The sequence below is a fragment of the Vicugna pacos genome, chromosome 22 (assembly GCF_048564905.1).
Source record: "Vicugna pacos chromosome 22, VicPac4, whole genome shotgun sequence".
Lineage (NCBI taxonomy): Eukaryota > Metazoa > Chordata > Mammalia > Artiodactyla > Camelidae > Vicugna > Vicugna pacos.
This window is the reverse complement of record NC_133008.1, coordinates 22,349,701-22,371,620: the sequence shown is the minus strand read 5'-3', so window position 1 is coordinate 22,371,620 and position 21,920 is coordinate 22,349,701. Positions and strand designations below refer to the sequence as shown.

At 51.7% G+C, this 21,920-nt stretch overlaps 1 protein-coding gene across 3 annotated transcripts in view; it reads right to left on the bottom strand.

Annotated features, from left to right (window-relative positions):
- Positions 1 to 21,920, bottom strand: part of CPAMD8 (C3 and PZP like alpha-2-macroglobulin domain containing 8) — a 76,192-nt gene that overhangs the window by 14,404 nt on the left and 39,868 nt on the right. For all 3 annotated transcript variants that reach the window (XR_012063159.1, XM_072947437.1, XM_072947438.1), the window contains 9 exons: positions 20,296 to 20,449; positions 19,842 to 19,972; positions 15,214 to 15,265; positions 11,050 to 11,348; positions 10,173 to 10,398; positions 8,412 to 8,588; positions 4,208 to 4,289; positions 243 to 399; positions 46 to 120 (listed from right to left, as the gene is read on the bottom strand). Coding sequence is in view for 2 of the 3 variants with exons in the window: in XM_072947437.1 (XP_072803538.1) it covers positions 46 to 120; positions 243 to 399; positions 4,208 to 4,289; positions 8,412 to 8,588; positions 10,173 to 10,398; positions 11,050 to 11,348; positions 15,214 to 15,265; positions 19,842 to 19,972; positions 20,296 to 20,449 (1,353 nt within the window). In the remaining variant the exon portion in view is untranslated. The remainder of the gene's footprint in view (positions 1 to 45; positions 121 to 242; positions 400 to 4,207; positions 4,290 to 8,411; positions 8,589 to 10,172; positions 10,399 to 11,049; positions 11,349 to 15,213; positions 15,266 to 19,841; positions 19,973 to 20,295; positions 20,450 to 21,920) is intronic.

Here is a 21,920-nt window from a genome sequence, read left to right as displayed (position 1 = left end):
CGCTCGCTCCTCCGCCCTGCATCTTTCGGGCTCCCCCGTGCTCACCTCTGAGGCCGGGTCCATCTCCAGAAGCGCGGCCACCACGTAGGCTGTCAGTGGGACAGTGCCATAGATCCCACCCTGGAAGAGGACACGCAGGCCTCACCCCAAGCCAGAGGGGACAGCTCCCCACCTCCACCAGCCCCAGATGGCACCAGGGAGCAAGGCCAAGACCCTGGAAGGAGGCCTGAGAGGCTGCCGACCTGGATGTCCTTGTTCAGAATCCTGCCCACTGCCGGGAACGAACCGTCTGCCCGCTGCTGCTGGACAATCCAGCCCTTGGCAGCTGCCAGCTCCCGAGGGTCGATGAAGATGAAACTGCGAGCCTGGGCGAAGGACTTTAGGACAAAGGCTGTGAGCCTGAAATAGGAGGAGGTGGGGACTGGGAGGGCCGTGGGCTGGGGAGTTGCAAAACGGAGTCACCTCCCATGTGTCCCCCAACCCCCACCGAGGGACTGTGGCTGGTTCCTCACATCACCCGAGATTCTGTGTTCTCCTCTGTAAGACAGGAGGGTCCAATCTGCCCCCGCAGCCTGCTGTGAGCACTCGATGGAAGTCTGTGGGCACCTGGCAGGGCCTGATGACAGAGCTCAGCCTCCCCGTTTGCTCCCTCTCACCCTGGAAGCATCCAGGTCTGCTCTTTGCTTGGCACTCAAGGCCTTTTGGTGAGCTGTTCCAGTCCCACCCAACCTCTGCCATGTGCAGAAGACCTTGCTTGTTGCCCCTCCATAACCACTCCCCCAGAGATCCTGTCTTGTTGAGAGATTCCAAGGGGAATGGGCAAAAAGGTACTTTGGACATTTGGACCCCTCTGTAACCTAGCCAGCCACAGTCATATGCATTCTGGGCCCCAGGCCTGTAATAGCTTCAGAATGGGCACATGAAGTGATAATGGGAGTAGCTACAGCCATCTTGCCACCACAAGATCAGTTGTTGAGCTGAGGGTGTCCATAGGGACCAAGGGAAAGAACCATGGGCCCCTACACATTGTGGGGCTCCCAGACTGGCCAATTCTGGGGTCTCCCCAGCCTGGTGCTGTGAGATGATGTTCAGAATTGCTTTTTCAGCCAGTTTTCTATTGCTTGAAGCTGAAAATATCCCACCAACCCACTGGTGACTCCTACCTCTCTTCTTCACAGGACGAAGTTCTACTTGTCTCTCAAGTTCATCCCTGAGGTCTCTCCCCAGAGGAAGCCTCCCAGACACCCCCACTCTGGGATGGAAATGCTGCCTCTGGACCCTCAGTAGCCCTGCTTCTGTGTCACTGTTGTCTGTCCGTAGCCCTGCAGCCTGTCCCTTGTCCACACCATCCCCCAGCCCAACTGTTGCTAGAGTTATGGGGCACTCTGCGTGAGAGGTGGTGGGGTTGGAAATGAATGAACGAATGAACATTGAGAAATACCGGATGGAAACCAGGGAACAAAGAGGGATGGGATGAACAGCAGAACTACTGGCAGGGGAGGCCCCGACTCAGGATGAGAGAGTAATCCATCCTCTTCAAAATCAAGTGGCTCCCCTACCTCACATCCATCAGGATGGCTACTATTTAAAAAAAAAATGAAAACAACAAGTGGTGAGGATGTGAAGAAAGTACAGCCCTCGTGCACAGCTGGTGAGAATGTAAAATGGTGCTGCCCCTGTAGAAAACAACATGGCAGTTCCTAAAAAATTAAACACAGAATTATCACACGATCCAGCAAGTCTGCTTCTGTGTATATATCCCCAAAAGAAATGAAAGTGAGGTCTCAAAGAGTTTTTTGCACACCCATGTTTGTAGCAGCATTATTCCCAACAGCCAAACCATGGAAGCAACCCGGTGTCCACGGACAGAGAAAAGGACAAGTCAGATGCAGTGTATCCACACAATGGAATATTTGGCCTTGAAAAGGAAGGAAATTCTGCAAAAGGCTACAACATGGATGAACCTTGAAGCTATTATAATTAGTGGAATAAGCCAGTCACACAAAGACAGACACTGTGCAATTCCACTTATATGAGGCATTTGGAGTAATCAGAATCACAGAGACAGAAAGTAGGAGGGTGGTTGCCAGGGGCCAGGCGAGGGGAGAATGGGGAGTTCGTGTTTAATGGACACAGTGTCAGATTTACAAGATGAAAAGAGTTATGGGGATGGATGGTGATGATGGCTGCTCAACAATATGATTGTATTTAATATCATTGAACTGTACACTAAAAATGGTTAGGTCGGTGGGGGAGGGTATAGCTCAGTGGCAGAGCGTGTGCTTAGCATGCATGAGGTCCTGGGTTCAATCCCCAGTATCGCCATTTAAATAAATAAATAAATAAATAAATAAATAAATAAATAAATAAAATCCCCTCCCCACAAAAACAAACCAAAAAGAAAAAAAGTGGGTAAATTTTATAGCATGACTACTTTTTCTTCTAATGGAGGTACTAGGGACTGAACCCAGGACCTTGTGCATGCTAAGCATGTGCTCTACCACTGAGCTGCACCCTCCTCCTCATCTATATCATGTGTATTTCAACACAATTTAAAAAAAAATAAAAAAGACAGAAAGCAAAGCAAAGAAAATGGCTCCAAGCTGTTTATGTGAATCCCCCAAACCTGAAACACTAATTGAAAGAGACCCAAAGCCCAGGATTCAGCTCGTCCTGGCCACTCTCCCACCCAGATACCTCAAAGCCATCCTCTTCCCTTGACCCCCACGGCCCCTGCATCAGCCAGGCCACCCGACCACTTCTGCCCCTGGGCCCGCCCCTGCCCCACAGCCCACTCTGCACGCAGCAGCCAGAGGAAATTCCAAACAGTGTGGACGTGCGGCAAAGATGGAACTCAGCTGCCCGTGTGCACAGGAACCTACCTATAACAGATTCTAAGTTTCAAGGCTGTCAGGCTGGATCCTGGACCTCCCAGCCAAGTATTTAAGGAGAGGTGCTAACAAAGCATCCATCCCAGTGGGTACCCGGCACTGCAATGAGCATACCTGCTGCGCCCTTATCCTACTGCCTCCTGAATCCCAGTCTTTAGAGAGATGTGTGGTGAGAAAAAAGGCTCAGAGACGTTGAACATCTGGTCTAAGGCCACACAGCTCACACAAGATAGAGCCTGGGTTTGCCCAGCTCCAGGGTGGATGCTGTTTCACCGGCCTGTGGTTCCTGCAGCTTTGTCCCATAGAGAGGTTTCACAAGGCAAAGATGCTGGGTGTCACATTTCCGCCACCACAGTGGAAATTGGTCTTTTCTTGCTCGTGCTGTGTGTGTGCGCGTGCGTGCACCGTGGGAGGGTGTACAACAGGTCACAGCTCTCTAGTTCTGACCGGTGGAGACCTCTGGGAGTTGCTGGGACTTGGACAGCTTTCAGAGAGTGACTCAGACGCTTTGGCCATCCCTGCGGGTGGGTGGGGGCCTCTGCTTGCTAGGGCGTGACGGTGACCTTGCCTCATGGGCTGTCAGCAAGGCAGGGTCCTGGGACCAGGACTGGGGGCCAGGGTGCTGAACAGGTCACCAAGGCTGGGCCTCTCTGGAGCCAAGGAAGTGACACTGGGGCTCACTCAGGCACATCCCTGTCCCCCAGCCCCAGCACTGCCGCTGTGCAGTGGACACTGCCGCCTGGAGGACCGGGCACGTCCCATGCCCACAGCTGCTGCAGGTGCCATCAGGGTGCTGCTCTGAGAAGGAAGCCCCATTGGGGACAGGAGCTGGGGGCACCCCGTTTTCTCAGTAAGCCCCCAAGTGGACAAGACAAATCCCTGATGATGCCAAGAACTGCTATGGTCCAAGGATCCCAAGGAATGAGCAGACCCATCCAGGCCCTCCCTGCCCTAGCTGACCCCGAAAGCCAGAGGGAGCCACTCGCAAGGGAAACTGGACCCCAGAGCACCCAGGTCCCATTCCCAAGGGGCCGGAGAGCAGGGGTTTGGTTCCCGGCTGCTGCGGCAACAACAACGGCAGAAGGAGTAATAGTAACTGTCGCCGCCAGCCCCACCACGCCCAGGCCAGGCAGGGTGCCCCCCACATCCAGCCATCTAAACCCAGGGGCTAGAACCACGCTGACTCCATTTCCCACGCAGGCTCCTTGTCGCCCTGGGGATTGGGCCCCATGTGTCCTGGCTACACTGTGCTGCACCTGAGGCTGTGGCCTCGGGTGGGGGATCTCAGTAGCCGCGCCTGGGACATGGGGACTCACCACATGCTTCCCGACGCGTCCCGCTCCCCAAATGCACTATAGGAGCCGTCCTGGTGCTTGTAGGTCAGCTGTCGCTGGTAGCCTGTGGTTCAAATAGAGGGGACAGCACCCTGGTGAATGACTGACCTGACAACGTCATCCCCTGGGATCCCCAAACAATGCCACATCCACACTGGGGGTTCCTGAAACTGTCCCCACCCACATCTGGGGTCCTTGAAACTGCCCCACATCCACTTGGGGACCCTAAACTGACCCCCACCCACGCAGGGACTGTGAAACTGCCCCACATTCACATCTGAAGCCCTTGAAACTGCCTCTCACTGTAGTAGCAAAGAACAAATCTGACTCCATATTGAATCTATTTCTTTTACTTTAACCTTTGTGTTCTATTGCTTTAGCTACAAGTTAATCACTAAAGGGATGTTGCCTATAAGCTTAAATTATACATAATGGCCCATCGCTGGGAACCTTGCCTCCCAGATAATGAGCGTTAAGCTAAAATATCTTCATTTAGCTCACAGGAAATATCCTAACCAGGCCCACCTGGGAATGACTGTAGGAAGGAAGAAATTAACACATCCCGTCTGGAACGAGGAAATGTTTGACTTTACCCCTCCTCCTTTTAGTATAAAAGAAGCCTGAATCCTAACTCAGGCAAGGGGGCTCCTTGGGCCACCATCTCCGTCTGCTAGCTTTCCAAGTAAAGTCACTATTCCTTGCCCCCACAACTTGTCCCTTGATTTACTGGCCTATTGTGTGGTGAGCAGTATGAACTTGGACTTGGTAACAGCACCCCCTCTGGGTTCCTTGAAACTGCCCCACACCCACATCTGGGGTGACTGAAACCTCTACTTTATTCCCCTCTTGTTTCTTGATACTGCCCCTACGTGACTCCTGTTAACACGCTGGCCCTCAGTCATCCCTGAGGGGTGGGGTGGGGGGGTCAATGAAATGTACCATCTCCAGGGAGTGCACTCTGCCCCACCGGGGCTGGGGTTGGGAGGGGGTGTTGCTCCATCCGCTGGTGCCAGAGCTTGGTGTGCTCGGAACACAGAAGGTGCCAGAGCGGCTGGGGCAGGGGAGCAAGGCGGGGGACGAGAGGGAGGGAGGCCAGGTGGGCCACCAAGGCTTGGGGGGGGGTGGTTGGTCTCCCAGTGAGGAGAGAAGGAGGTCTGAGTCAGGGGTGAGGGGAGCAGGGGAGGGGTGTGAGGGGACATATGTAGTGGGTGGACTGCAGGGTCCAGAGAGGAAGCAGAGAAACTGGGGAGGTGGGGACAGTCTGAGTGAGCATGATGACGGGCTTGGACTGGGTGGCGGGGAGCGGTTCTGCAGAGCTGCCTTATCCGAACAAGATGCGAAGGAAAGGAAGAAGGATGTAGAGGGCACCGAGGTTTGACACCCAATCCGCTGGAAGGACAAAGCTGCGCCCATGGGGGTGGGGAGAGGCAGGAACCGAACTGGGTAGACAGCATCCTCCCAAATTCATGTCCACCTGGAACCTCAAAATGTGACCCTATTAGAGGCATGGTGGGGATAGCTCAGTGGTAAAGTGTGTGCTTGGCATGCACAAGGTCCTGGGTTCAATCCCCAGTGCCTCCGTTAAAACGAAAAATTAAAAAATAAGTAAACAAAATAAAAATACAAATAAATATATATTAAAAAAGAGAAAACAAAATTTTAAATGTGACCTTATTGGGAGTCAGGGTCTTTGCAGATGGAATTATATTCCTGGGTTAGGCTGGCCCCTAAAACCAACAACTGGTGTCCTTCTCAGAGAAAAGAAAGGGAAACACACAGACACAAAACGGCTTGTGAAGACGGTGGCAGAGAGTGTGGTGATCTGTCCACAAGCCAGAAATCCAAAAACAAGCCAAAAAAGCCGCCAGAGCCACCAGAATTCCACCAGGACAGATTCTGCTTCAGAGCCTCCAGACGGACTCAGCCATGCTGCCAGGTGACTTCGGAACTCCAGCCTCCGGAACAGTGAGGTGATGAATTCCTGCTGTTCAAAGCCACCCAGTTCATGGCACCTTGTTACAGCCCCAGGACACTAATGCCAGCTGGTCTGGCAGGAAACGAGGTGAGGGTTGACTGCGGGCTTGTCGGGTGTGAAACGCCAACTGGCTGATGGACATGAGGTCTGGCTGTCAGGGAGTGGGAGCGGGGGTGGCTGCTGCTCACCAGTACAGGTCATTACACTCTGGGTGGCATTTAAGGATCTGAACCCAGAGGGGTTCACTGAGGTGTGCCTGGCCCTGGGCAACCCCGGACCCTCACAACACACCAACCTGAGTCCCACCCTGTCCCGACTCCTACCCCACCCCCACTACGTGGACTTGGGGCTCCCAGCAGTTGGTGGTCAGCCTTCCTGAGGCCAGATCTCCAGCCTGTGGCAACCCCTGACTTTCCATCTAAGACCTGTATGTTCCTTTTTTTTGTTTTGTTTTGTTTTGTTTTGTGGGGGGAGTAGTTAGGTTTATTTATTTCTTTATTTAACGGAGGTACTGGGGATTGAACCCAGGACCTTGTGCATGCTAGGCAGGCACTCTACCACTGAGCTATACCCTTCCGCTTCCCCACCTGAGAGTCGTACATTCCTCATCATGAGTTTTATCCTTTTCTCATCCATGAGGATGGATGGTTCTTGACAGCAGGACTGCCTTTGGAGCATATTAACTATAGAAACCTTAATGGGTCAGGGGGAAAGGACCCCACACTCGCCTCAGGAATCGAGGTGCTCATCTGCCTCAGTTTCCCCATCGGAGAGGGGCCCAGCATCATCTGAGCCAGGTACATGCGGGTCCTTCTCAATGGCAGAAATCTCCAAGATCATCTCCCTCTGGCTGGGTCAAGTGCTCAGGCTGCCCCTCACACTCCAACCCAGGGGACCCTGGGGTCTGAGATGCCCCCATCTCTTGCCCCTCTGTGGTCCTGGGCCTATTCCCTTCTAGGAGCCTCACTTGCTCATCTGGGAGACAAGGACCATTAGTGCGGGGGCTGCTGGGAGGGCCTTGGGAGAGCTGCATGTGCCTGGCACGAGGTGGATGCCAGCTTCAGAGCCAGGTCCTGCCCCCTCAATGCTTCCCTTTCACTTCAGCTCCAGCCCAAGGCTAGAAGGAGACCCCAGGAGACCCCAGGACCTTGAGATCGACTGACTTAATGCCCTTGTTACGCAGATAGGAAACCAAGGCGCTGAGTAGAGCAGGCCCTACCTGGGGACACAGAGTGGGAATCTGAGACAGAGATGAGGCTCCACCTCCAGCTTCCCCGCCTTTCCCCCTCCCTCTGGGGCCTAGATGTGCAGAAGGGGTGGGCCAGGGCACTCAGAGGCTGTGTCCCCCAACACAGGGCTGTCTCCTACCCTAGGGACCTGATTCATGGCAACAGAAGATGTTCAGCGCTGTGTTATTTATTTCTGAAGCTGTTCAGTGCTGCATTACTTAGGGAAAAGAGAACTAGAAACACCCCAAGATGTCCAAGTGGAGAGTTCAATATGTTGTGCTCCATCAATGCATATGACGGACAGTGTGGCCCCAAAAGTGATTATGAACTGAATACCTCCTGAGACCCAGCAAAGTCACCCCACAGAAATTTGGACGTTTCCACCAAGTACACAAACAAGACAATTAACGGCAACACCATTCTAAAAGCCCTGAATTGAAACTGATCTAAAATCCACAGCAGACACGCTGACTGTGGTCCCTCCACACAGCAATGGAGGTGAGTGGACCACAGCTCCCCACAGCCCGGTGGACGAATCTTATACACACAGGGCATGCCATAGGATGCTATGCTGTAAGATACCAAGGATGGCAAAGCTCATCTGTGCTCTTGGAGGGCAGAAGAGGAAACCCAGAGCCAGCAACGACAGGGAACTTATCGGAAATTTTTTTCTTTTCCAAGTTTGTTTGTTTTTTTTTTAAATAATGCTATTATATTGCTCTTGTCGTTCCAAAAAAAAAAATCTACGTTTTTAAAAGATGCTGTTTCTCTCTCCACGGCTGATTACCACCACTCAGGGTGTTTTCCTAACAGGTACAGGTGCCAGGCTCCTGCTGACAGTGACAGATCCACCCAGAGTGGCCTCTATCACCCACTTCCTTCCTTCTTCCCCATCCACCACCTCTGGCATGTGGGCTGCCCCCAGCCCAGTCAAGGCTGCCTGTCTCCCCACACCCTCCACCCAGGCAGTTCCCCCCAGTACCTTGCACCAGGTAATCAGTGGTCTCCCTCTCCACTTCAGGGCTGAGCTGTCGGGTTTTCTGAAGATACTTCAGAACAAAGACGTTGGGTGCAAAGTGGATCATGTTTTGCTCTCCGCAACCAAAGGGCAGCCTCAGGAGGTTGCTGAGGTGGTTCAAGGTTGGCCCCATGACATCTCCTGGTGGGAAGGAAAAGAACCCTGGGCTGGGGGCTGGCGCCTCCCGGTGCCCTGGCTATCCTAGGGAGTGGGAGGTGGGAGCCCACCTATGGCCTAACACCGACCCATCGCCCTCTGACTGGTGGGTGCTGCCTTTGAGACTGGGCTGCACCCTTGCACCCCCAGCCTGCCTGATCTCCTGGCTTTGGTGGATACCTGCTGGCCCTCTCCTACAAGCCTCCTTCTGTGTTCTTTAGTTTTAACTCGGGTGTTCCTTCTCTGTCTTTTCATTCTGTTAAATGCTTTTTCCTGTCTGGTTTTTTAAACGGGTGTGATTAAGGCTATTCATTTCCCCTCCTAGTACACCTTTGGCTGCATTCCACAAATGTTAAGATGTCAATCCAGCCATGCGGTTCCATTCTAAGTATTTTTTCTAACTTGTAATGTGAAATGTGATTTTCTCTTTAACCATGAGTATTTAGATTTTTAATAAAAGTTTTCATAGATGTGTGGCATTGGTACATTTTTTAAAGTTCTTTTTTCCCCTCTTATTTCTATTCTGTTGTGCTCTCATCCCTTCAGAACTGTCTCCCTCTCCTTGGCGTTTCTGCCCCAATGGGCATGGCCAGTGGGCCCTCTGGAATCCCTGTTGCCCCCTGATTGCCCCTCCCTTCCTTCCTTGGCCTTTCCTCCTGCCCCACTGAGGCTGCCACTGCTCCTGAAGCTTCCTCCTGTGATGGGGCCTGACTGGCTACTTTCTCATCACCCTCCCCTGGGTTTTCCAGCTTCTCCACCCTTCCATCCCACTGTGCTGAAGGCACTGACTGGCACATGGGTCCCTGCCTTTACCTCCTCTCCATCTCTGTCCATCTGCCTTCTCCCCTATGCCCCTCACCTCCATCTGTGCCACTCGCCCCCAAGGCCACATTGGACTTGATCTCATTCCTCAGAAACAATAAATTCCAACATCCTCTGATCTGGTCACCAACAACAACCTGACCAGGCCCCAGAGAGACCCAAGACCCCCTCATTCAGATCTGTCTGTCTCCCCCTGACTTCTCACCCTCTCCCCATCCTCCCAATTCCCAGCACTAGATGGATCACACACTCCCCACTTTTCACTCCCATGTCTGGGCTGCAGAAGACAATCCACAGCCCACGAGAACCATGGTCACAGCCTCTTACCTTTGTTTCTGCAAATGCTCTAAGTGCTGCCCCTCTCACTTGGACCTCCAAGACTCCCTCCCTCCACTCTATACCTAGCTAACTTCACCTGACCTTTCAACTTCATGCACATCACCCCAGACCCACTGCCCTCATACAGTCCACCCCCATCCCTCAGCGTTGCCCCACATAAGGGCAAGGACCTGCCTTCTCAGCTAGACTAGGAGCCCCTCCAGGGCAAGTCTGAGGTCATCTCTGAGTCTGGCCCCAGCACCCAGCACCCAGCACAGAGGAGGACTAGAAGCTGCTTGTCAGGTGAGTAGATGTGTAGCTGGAGGCCCCAGCAGCACAGATCCCCAGCAAAGTCTGGAAAGGACACTTGCTCCTCGGCCTGGGCTCTTGCTCCCATCCTCCCCAAGTTAGGCTGCGAGGCAGACGCACCTATGATGGAAGCGGCCGCACGCTCAGACCCAGGAATGGCGCTGTGCGGGACCCCCAGGGTGAAGGCTTCGCTGTAGCTCTCATCTGCCTCCACCTTCCTCCAGATGCGGAACTCGCCCACAGAACCCCAGCCAGTGGAGAAACCGATGAATTGGACTTCTGGTGGCCTGGGGAGGGTCCAGGCCATGATGACAGACTCATTGGATGGCTCTGGACCATGGCCAACCTGGAGAAAGAGGCCAAGGTTGCTGGGCTCTGGCAGGAAGCATGAAGCTGTGCTCAGACATGGTCAGAGGCCTTGGCTATGCTCATGGGATGGGGTGGGGTTCTCACGGAGTCAGAGATGAGAGAAACTAGATACCACACTGTTCATTAAGCAGAGACACAAGCAGGGTATCTGCAGGCTCTAGTCTCTGGGCCCCATGGAACCTTTGGATATTTGAATGTGCAGTTCCTTCTGCCTGAAACATTCTCTGCTTCATTTTGCCTGAATGAATGTATGAACTCCTATTCATACTTCAAAACCCCATTGGGCTATGTCCTTCTCTGGGAAGCTGTGCCAGCTGCTTCTTTTCTGTCCCCTTTACTTGGTTCAGAAAGTGTCCACAGCCCCCATTCCACCTGCTCATACCCACTTTCTCCCGATCTCTCACCACTCTTCAGCTCCCGGATTCCTGGGCACTTCCTCTGCCACAGATCTTACTACATTTTTTTTTTATGTGACTCTAAGCAGACTGTGAGCAAATTGAGGGGGTGGTTTATGTTTCCCCCCCTCCTCCCCACCCCCATCACATCACTGGCGGACACAGAGCAGGAAGCAGCAAATGCCAGAAGACCAGCAGGTTCCCGTGCCCACCCCAGGCCAGCCCAGCCATGCCTGGATGAGCCCGCTGTGCCAGCTGATCCAGAATGTTCTGAATTCATCCCAGGAGAGGATCTTGGCTGTGTGTGTGCTGGCCACGGGCTCACCCATCTTGCTGGTGGAGATCCAGGACCTGGTGTTCTGGTGCCCCCCCAGAACGATCTCGATCATGCCCGCCGTGTCCTGGGGCCCTGGGGACAAGGCCACGCGGGCGTCGTTGTGGGCTCGCACGGCCACGTCAAAACGGGTGAGGCGCAGCGGCCGCTGCACATACTGGAACTCGTACTTGTTGGGTGTGGAGATGTGGACTCTCTCTGGATGGAGGGAAGGAGAAGAGGTGTTGAGGGGACACTGAGGCATCCCACTTCCCCCTGCCTGTGGCCAGAGCTGAGCGTGAGATCTCAGGGGGCTGGTCTCACAGTAGCTCCGCATGCAGCTACGGGAGGCATGGTGGGACGGACCTGGCTTAATGACACCTTTGCCAACAGCATGCAAAAGATGACCTGCTCCCAGGGAAAAATCCTACAAAAGATCTGCAAGACCTATACTCTGGAAACTGCAAAACACTGCTGAAACTAAAGCCTCCAATCAATGGAGAGTGAGACCGTGTTTGTGGGTCAGAAGACAGTATCGTAAAGATGTTCATTATGGCCCAAAGTGATCTATAGATTTGATGCTATTCCATTCAAAATCCCAGCAGGGTCTTTTGAAGAAACTGTAAAGCTGATTTACATAAAATCTCAAAGGACCTAGAAGAACCAAAACAACTTTGATAAAGAAAAACCAAGTTGAAGGACTCACACCATCTGACACTGAAACTTACTCTAAAGCTATCGCAATCATGAGAGTGTAGCATTGGTGCCAACATATATAAATTGCTCAATGGAACAGAACAGGGAGTCCAGAAATGGACCCAGTTCAAATAGTATGAGCAACTGATTTTCAACAAAAGTGCAAAGGCAATTCGATAGGAAAAGGAAAGTCTTTTCAAAAATGGCAAGAACAACTGGGTCTCCAGGTGCAGAAAAAAAAGCTCTAATCCATATGCTGCACGGGCTTCAGGAATTAACTCGAAATGGATCATAGCCATTTCATAAATGTTAACCCTAAAACCATAAAACTTTGCAAAGAAAACATAGGGTGTGGCAAAGATTTCTGAGATACAACAACAAAAAATAACCCATAAAAGAAAAAGGTGATAAGCTGGGCTTCATTAAAATGAAAAACTTCTGCTCTTTGAAAGACACTATTAAGTGAATGACAAGACAAGCCACAGACTAGGAGAGATGCCTTTGCAAAGCATTTATCTGATAAAGGAATTGTATCCAGAATATAATTTTTTTAAACTCTCAAAACTCATTCCAAACAACTTAATTTTTAAAAAGATTAAAAGATCAGACACTTCACCAAAAAGACATACTAATAAAGGCTAAGCATATAAAAAGATGCCTAACATCATTAGTCTTTATGGAAATGCAAATTAAAACCACAATGAGATACCACTGGACACCTACCAGGATGGCTAAAATTAAACAGACAATACTAAGTGCTGGTAAGGCTGAGGCAGAACTGACTCTCATCTAGTGTTGGTGGGAAAGCAAAATGGTACTACAACTTTGGGAAACAATTTGACAGTTTCTTAAAGAGTTAAACACATACCTCCTATATGAGTAGCAATTCCACTCCTAGGGATTAACTCAAGAGAAAGGAAGACATATTACCCATACAAAGACTTGTGCACAAATATTCATAGAAAACTTATCTGAAATAACCCCAAACTGGAAATAAGTCGAATGTCCATCAACAGGTGAATGGATAAACAAAGTGTGATACATCCATCCAGTGGAATCCTACTCAGCCCTTAAAATGACTAAGTTATTGATACACACAACATGGCTGAATCTCATAATTATTATGCTGAGTGGAAGAAGCCAAAGAGAAAATATTCTGTATGATTCCATTTATACAAAATTCTAGAAAATGCAAAAATAATTTATAGAGACAGAAAGCAGATCAGCGGTTCCTTAGCGACAAAAGTGAACAAGGGTAAGGAATTTCAAAGGCATGTGACTGTAGGGTTAATGTCATCTCTATTATCTTAATTGTGGTGATGGCTTCACAGATGTACATGTGCACCAATGCTTATCAAACTACACTTAAAATATGTCCAATTTATTGTATGTCAGTTATATCTCAGTGATGTTACTGACCTCACTTTGAATACAAATTTATTCAGCCTACTGTTGATTAGGATATAAAAAATGGAAACAACACATAGATGTCTAATAATGTTTCAAAATGTTCCATAATAATCGAATTACGGAACAGTGATGTGATGGAACATACTGAAGCTATTTTGAAATGCCATTTGTAAAGACTTCACAATAACAAAGAAATGTGCTCATGATGTGTTAAGCGAAAAAGGCAGGATATAAAATTATATAGCTCAGGAGTCACGGGTATGCTAAACAAACAATAATGAGTCCTACAAAAGCGAATACAGCACAATGTCAAAAGAGGTCATCTTTGGATAAGAACCAGAAGAGAAAGTTTTCTTCTTTCTATCCTTCTAAATTTTCTCTCATACATAGATATTCCCTTTTTCTCAATTTTTAAAATTGTGGTAAAATACATGTAACACAAAATTTGCCACCTTAACCATCTTTAAGTGTACCGTTTGGTAGCATTAAATATATTCACATTGTATAAATAAACATCACCACCATCCATCTCAGAAGCTATTTTCATCTTCTAAAACTGAAGTAAGTTTTATACCCATTAAATAATAAATCTCCATTGCCCCCTCTTCCCAGCGCCTGACAATCACCATTCTACTTTCTGTCTCTATGATTCTGACTATTTTCTACATCGTCTTTGGTGAACTGTTTATTTCTTTTGCTCATTTTCTGACTGGATTGTTTTTATTTACTGTTGAATTTTGAGAGCTCTTTATATATTCTAGATACCAGTCCTTTGTTAGAGCTGGATTTGGAAACATTTCCTCCCCTTAAGAGCATCTTTCACAAAGCAAACATTTTTCATTTTGAAGAGGTCCATTTATCAATGTCTCCTTCTATGGTTCAGTAAATACTTTTGGTATCATGTCTAAGAATTCTTTACTTAGCCCTAGACTCCAAAGATTTCTCCCATATTTTTTCTGTAAAAGTTTTATAGTTTTACACATAAGTTCATGCTTGATGTTGAGTTAATTTTTGTATAAGGTGTGATCTTTCGGTCAAATTTCATGCTTTTGCCAATGGTTGTCCAATTGCTGCAGCATCATTTGCTGAAAAGGTTCTCTGTCCTCCACTGAACTGCTTGTGCACTGTCGTCAAAAATCATTTCAGCATATATGTGAGCTATTTACTGAAACGGGGGCAGGGGATGTCAAGAGGGAGCCTGAGTCCAGTGTGTGCTATGGGTCAGGGGACCTGCAATGCTGAATGCCTTGAGAACAGGGAGGTGGTACACCTGGGACTCCAGCTCACATCTTCAGCTCTGCCTCTTGGCAAAACCTGCCACATGACTGCCCAATGCCAGGCACAGCCCAAGCTCCAAGCTGTTGGGTTCCTTGGGGAGGGGCTGGATGGGAGAGGGGCAGACCCTCCCACAGGCAGCTGAGGCTCGTGTTCCACCCAGCACTGCCCTGACCGCACCAAGTCAGAGGCATGGATGGGCCCTTATCTGACCACTCCTCCCACTGGGCACTCTCTGTACCCATTTCCTGTTCACAGATGATGAAGGTATAATGTTGATTTCAGGAGATCAAGATGGATCCCAGATCTCACACTTTCCAGAACCCACCTTAATTTCCCACATCCCCCTCTGCTGCCCCCAGGTTCTGGGTCATCCTCATTCCCACAGCTTTCCCCTGATATGACTCTAAGATCTCCCTTCCCCAGACCCTGGGCTCCTCACCTGGGGCCTGAAGGACAGCCCTACCCCTAACTACGGTTTCCTTTCTCATTGGCGCCTGTGGTCTACCATCATTTATGCTTACTTCCTGCAAATGCCCAGTCCTCACTCTGGCTTACGGTTGTCCCCAGCTGGGATATCTCAGTGCTTTGCTGCTGTGTCCTCAGCCCCCAGGGAAGGCGAGTGCTCATTTAACAGCAAGAGAGCTTCAACAGTGCAAGGGTAAGGGCCAAAGTCTTCAGCAGGGCAGGCACAGGGACTCACCATTGGGACAGAAGAAAGCGCTGTATGTGTACGATCGGGGGGCTCCTTCAGGCTGAAACAGAGGAATGGGGAGAACCGAGTGCTGGGGGGGGCAGACAGTGAGCACAAAAGGGTGGCCATCCTCCCACAGCAGCAGCTCTGAGTTTGGACCCTGCAAAGTGATGCCAAGAGCACAGGTACACAAAGATGGACCAGGTCACCTACGTCCTGAGCCCAGGGAGGGAAACAAAGGCTCATTCCCCTCCCCGGGGCTCTAGCCAAACTCACCAACTGCTCCTAAATTTATCATGCTTCCTGCACCCCAACACTGTCCTCCTGGCTACCTCTTCCTCCCAGCTCCCAATCTGGCTTCTCCCTCTGGGCAGCGAACACCATGACATGTCCAAGAACACTGAGAAGGGGACACCAGTGTCTGCCAAGGATGGGGCCTGTGTCCCACTCTCTGACGCATCCCTCGTCTCCTGCCCATCATGCTCTTGCTTCTGCCCCTTCTATGACATCCTCCAAATAATAGAAGGTAGCTGGCTTGTTCTCTCAAAAGGGGGCATCCAGAATTTAACCCCATACGCCTTTTGGGGTTCATCTGAACAGCAAGCCCCTGTGGGGCTCTCGCATTTCCAGGCCTCCTTTAGCAGCAGCAACAAACTGGTGAGCTGGGACCACCTGTCCTGAAGTAACACCCGAAAGGGTTAATGCCTTGTCCCAGCAGCCAGGCAGCCTCCTAGGGTCCCCACTTCCCCCACTGTGATGGTTCATTTTATCTGTAAAACATGAGTGAACCACTGGATGCCCAGATAGCTGATCAAATGTTACTTCTGGGTGTGCCTATGAGGGTATCTTCAACAGAGGTCAGCATTTGAACAGTGATGCAGGTGACCATCCCCAGTGTGGGAGGGTCCCATCCACTCCACTGAGGGCCTGAACAAAAGGTGGAGGACGGCTGAATTCTCTCTCTGCCGGGCAGTTTGAGCTGGGACACCAACCTTCTCTGCCCTCGGTGCTCCTGGCTCTTGGGCCTTCAAATGACTGCCAGCTTTCCTGGGTTTCTAGTTTGCAAGCAGCCGACTGCGGGACTTCTCAGCCTTCATGATCAAGGAAGCCAATTCCTTACAATACATCTCTTCCTAGAGACAGAGGTATGTCCTATTGGCTGTATCTCTGGAGAATTCTGATGCGTACAGTCACCCTTTGCTGGATGATCCAGGGCCACTCACTTAACCTCTCTGGGCCTCTGTTTATCATCTCTAAGACGGGGGTGGTGAAGGCACCAACCTCAGGTATACTTCAGACATGGCCTGGCGTCTTCTCAGTGCTACTGAACAGTTAGCTTTTGTTATATTTTCTCATCCCCTTTCTCCCATGCCCTCCAGCCCCCTCGTCCTCTGTTGAAGCTGCAAAGAAGGGCATTGTCCATCCTGGGTTTGTACTGATGAGTCCAAGAGGCACCTGTCTGGATCATGTCCACTTCCTGCTGTCAATCCACTGCCCCGCCCGGGGGCCTGCACCAGGGTCCCGCCTCACCCACACAAGCCACCTGACACCCACACTGGGCACCTCACTGGCAGACCTTTAGCAAAACTGGCCATGATTGGCACCAAGAGGCCAAGCACACCCTTTCCGATGATGCTGAGTTCCATCAGCCGTGATATCATCTCGTGCCCAGCAGGGCGGATGTGGCGCCCAGAAGCCACTTGCTCAGCTACAAGCTCCAGGGTGAGTCCCTGAGGCTTTGCATAGGGCTCAGCACTGGCTCCCATTGACCTCCAGCTCAGCCCCTCTTTGGAAAAGGGTTTGGGTCATGGGCTAGGGCTTGGCCACTGGAAGTCCATGGTGGCTTTTGATAGCTATCAATCATAAAAATGATTCATAACTCAGATATCTGTCAACGGATGAACAGACAAGCAAAATGTGGTACACCCAGATGGCGGAATATTACACAATCTCAAAAAAGAATGAAGCATTGATACATGCTACAACGTAAATGGACCCCCAAAACATCTGGCTACGTGAAAGAAGCCAGACAGGAAAGGCCACACAGTGTATGATTCCATTTAGAAGAAATGTCCAGAGCAGGCAAATCCATAGAGACAGAATCTGAGCCCTCCTTTGGGCAGTGAGCACACCCCCTTGCTCTGACTGACCAATCAGGACCTCCTGGACACACACACCCCTCCCAGCCTCAGCATGGCCTCCGAAGCAGCCAATGGGGCTGCTTGTGGCTGCTCAACTCTGTCTCCTCCTCAGGCTCAGTTTACAGGGGGCCCTAGTGCCAGCTCTCTCCTCCACGCTGCCCTGGGTTTTAGCTGACCCCAGATTCTAACTCCTTCACCTCTGTGCTCAAGCTGGTTCCTGGCCAGGTCCCAAAACATGGTCCCTGTGTGATGCCACTATTACTCCCTCGGCAAGGACTTTTCTGCAACCTCGTAGCCCATACCAGTGCTTCATTCCTGTCTGTTCTATGGATTTGCCTGTTCTGGACGTTTCGTATAAGTGAGATCATGCACAATGTGACCTTTTGCATCTGGCTTCTTTCACTTAGCATGATGTTTTCAAGGTTCATCCATGCTGTAGCGTGTGTCAGTGCTTCATTCCTTTTTAGGGCTGAGTAATATTCCGCCGTACTAGGGAGCTGTATCCCCCTGTATCACATTTATCTATTCATCTGCTGGTGGACATTTCCTAAAATGGAAAGAGTATCCCTGGCTTATACCCAGGATCCCCCAGTTGACCGTTATAAATGCCTGGATGACCGCAGGTCCCATTTTGTTAGCACTTTGGCCAGGCACTGAGGAGATGCCTTCCATGCACATTCTCATCTAACCATCCAGCAGTCCCTGTTTGAACCCAGGGCTCCAGAGCCCAACTCCAGCCAAGAAGCCAGACCTCCCCTCACTCTTGTGGTGCCCATCAGGGTTTCCTCACAGGTCTGAACTATGCTGGCCTCCTCCTCACTCCTGTGAAATTTACTGAGACACACTGGGGTGATCGAAGGCTCTTAGCCTTCCAGTGGAAGTGCAGAAGGTCACAGCCCCCTGGGATAGCAGGTGAGCCGGATGGAATGGTGTTGATCTCTCCTCTGCCAGATACAGCACCCATGATGGCTCACTGGTCACCTGCTTCCCTACCAAGTGTCTCTCGGGAGTGGCTTTTCTGGTGTATTCAGCCTCCTGACCAGCAGGGGGCGTGCGGCATCTCAGGAGGGTCCACAGAATAACTGATGGAGTGAGCAAACCACGCACCCAGAGTTCTGCAGTGGGACGAGGTGGGAGGAGTGTTTGGCTGCTTTATCAAACCACACAACCAATGCCTCTTGTTCCATAAATCCATTTTTCTAATCCATGCTCCATTTTTCAGTATTGATATGTCAAGTCTTCTGATGCCTCAATCATACCACCTGTCTCCCAGAGCTGTCTGCACAAAGCTGGACCAGCGGGTGCTGCAGACGTAGGACACTGCGGAGCAGTGTCAACTGGAGGAAAGGCTTGGGGACAGAATTCCTCTCTGCACATTTAGAAATTCCTCCTGAAGAGGAAGGAGGCAGGAGCTCCAGGCCTCCCGACTGGGCTGGCCGCTCCAGGGGCTCGCTGCCTCCTCCTCGGGCCGAGGGAGGGCAGGCTGTGGCCCAGGGAGCGTGCTCACGCTGAGCAAAGGGTCATCAGGGGTCTCTGCGTTTCCTGTTGCGCATCCCATCCTGCTGGCTCACGGAGATCGCATGCCTCATTCGATGACACACTTGTCCCAGAGGACTCCATCACGTCATGTCAACAAAGCAGCAGCGATGACCCATACACCTCCAGGAGATCCACCCAGCGAGTGTGTGACTCCAGGCGCTGATGGAAACCATTTGTGTTCAGCAACACCAGGACCACACTGGGAGCGAGCGCAGCTGTTTGCAGCTGGGCCGCTGGGGAGGGGCAGATGCTCAGAGCCACTGCGAGGAGATCACGGAGGGGGCTGCTGCGTGCTCTCCATGCAGCCCTGAATGGGAGTCTTACCAGAGCTCTGGGCTCAGATGCATCTGAGCAGCCCCAGAGAGGGCACCATTGCTATTAAAAGCCTAGCACTATGAGGTGCCGTGTGCATCCTCTGGCCCTCCCCACATTGTGGGGTGAGCGTGAGGACCCCTGTCTTACGAACCAGGGTTGGAATAACAAGACACTCGCTGAGCCCCGTGCACAAATGGCAGACCCCAGATACACAGCATGGGGGTGGGGGCGGGGTGTGTGTGGTCTGGGCTTCTCTGCTGGAGGCTCTGCCAACTTCCTGCATAGGGACAACCCTCCAAATGCCAGGTCACAGTCCCTACAATTGCCTATGACAAATGGGGACTCCAGAGACAGAGGAACGCCACTCTCCAAGATGGTCAATCTGGGGGTCAGGAGGGCACTTCCCGGCAGCCCTTGTGAGTCCCAGGCCACTCCATCAAAGCCTGCTCTGCTCCTGGGAGAGGTGCTGGATGTCACGGTCCTCCAAAGGGGATGCCTCATCGCCTGCCCCAAGCCCCAGAGCAGGACCCGTGGGGGCTGCCCTGGTCCTGGCTTGGACAGGGACCACACACTCCAGCCCCCACTTCACCACTGAGGGAGTCAGGCCCTGGCCAAGCGCCTCAGGTGAGGACACAGGCTTACCTCCACCACCACACTGCGCTGGACGTGATCCCTCCCGATGGGGACCCTTCTGTCGGTGTAATTCTCCTCTGGGGATCTGACGGACTTCCCATCCCGGCAGCAGCTAGTTTCTCTGTAAGCCAGGGCTTTGGCTGTGGAGATTTGAGTACTCAGTGCTGACTCTCAGAACAGGTTCCCCCCAGCACTATTCTGTTCCCACCCTTGTCCCAGGTGTGCATGCACACATACGCGTGCACATGTGTACAACACTGGTTTGGCACCTTAAGAGCCCAGTTTCCCTCAGATGAAGCCCCCTACCTCCTGATCATTCCCTCTCAACTGTTTCCCCAGTGGCTGTCCCATTCCTCAACCTCGCCTTCTGCCCCACTGACCCCTCACCTGTGCCTGGCTTCAGTGCCTGGAGCCCTGGGTGGCCTGGAGAGGGGAGATGCTGGAAGCAGCACGTGGCTCTCACCTGTGATGTTGCTGAGCCCCAGGTCGCTGAAAGACAGAACCACCCAGGTGGGCTCGGTCTCCCCAGGGGCCACACACGTCTTCTTAGTCAGATGGCGTTTGCCAGGATGGCCGACAAATCGGATGCCCTTGGGAACTGAGATCTTCACGTACACCTGGGGAGGGTGGCAAGTGTCCACGATGCCCTGGAATCTGTGAGCCCTCCCAGCACACCCCACCGCCCGCTGCACTCCGCCCACCCTGGCAGCCTTCCCCCAAAGCCACAGTCCTTGGGAGGCCCCCTTTCCATTTCTGATCAGTACAAACTACTCATTGTTGTCCCGGGAACCCCTTCCTTCCCTCAGCCCACTGCATCCTCACAGGTCCCCCTTGGGACCAAGGTCGATTCAAGGGCTGTCTCTCCAGCCCCGTCTGGAATAGGAGGGACCACTCCACATGCAGGCCCCGCAGAGCACTTCCTCTGACCCTCTCCAACCAGTGAGGTCCACCGTGTCACAACAGAGCTTTGTGTGCACATGTGTGTGCATGTGTGTCCTGTGCACACATGCATCTCTATATGCACACCTATGTGCATGTGTGCAGGCATGGCATTGGCACACATGTGAAGGCTAGTGTCTCTGCACACATGTGTGAGCACAGCTGTGTACAAGTGCGTGCATGTGCATGCTGTGTCTCTGTGTGCGTGTGTGTGTGCAGGTGTGCTTTATACCCTTAATCTACAATAGGTTCTTTGCTCCACATTTTCATTTGTCCAACCCGCATATGAAGCACCTAATGGGTTCCAGTGCCCTGTTAGGAGCTAAAGAAACAGATCTGAACAAGACATGAGTGATCCCTGGGCCTCAGAGGGTCAACACACCTAAATCAAACACACACATAAGTGTGTACAAGGAAGACCTACAGTGGCAAGAGTGACGGAGTATCTGAATCCTGTCCAAGGGCAGGCCCAGCCAGACTCCAGTGAGAACGGCTGGTGCAGGCTGCATCCGGGGCTTCTCCATCCCCCTAAAGACAGCATTCTTCCAGAAAGTTCTTTTAGGGAGGAAAGAAGAAACTCAAGCGTCGTGTCAGTGAGACACATTTTCCGGGTCCTGAGCGGAACCAGCTGTCCATGTGGAGGGGTCTGGATAGGCCTGTTTTCCTGGAACCTTGGGGTGGGCACATGGGGCAGAGATGTTCCTAAAACTGGCACGTGGCCATCCCTAGACACACCTGCTGCCCAAAAGGGCTGCCTTCTTCTCGCGTGAGAAGCCAGCCACCAGCGCGTGTTCAGAGCTGAAATGGGGACCTGGGGGTCCTGCCTGCAGATTCAGGAGGGACCCTCCCTCAGGGGCCATCCTGTGATTAGGGACCAGGTCTACACTTATTCTGGCTTTTTGAAAGTGGGATCTTATTGCTCCCAGTTTTATGAACTACACAAAATGGATGGATGATAAAGGTTCTGGGATTTGGGGCACTGCTCCTGGCTAATGTCCTGAGCTTGCCCCTCACATGTCCTCCTTGGTCCCCTCCAGGCTGCCCAGTGGCCACTGCCATAGTTCCCGCCACAGTGGCTGTCACTCAGACTACTCCACAAACCCTCTCCTATTCTCCAGCTTTCCTAGCCAGACCCTGAAGCCAAGCCAG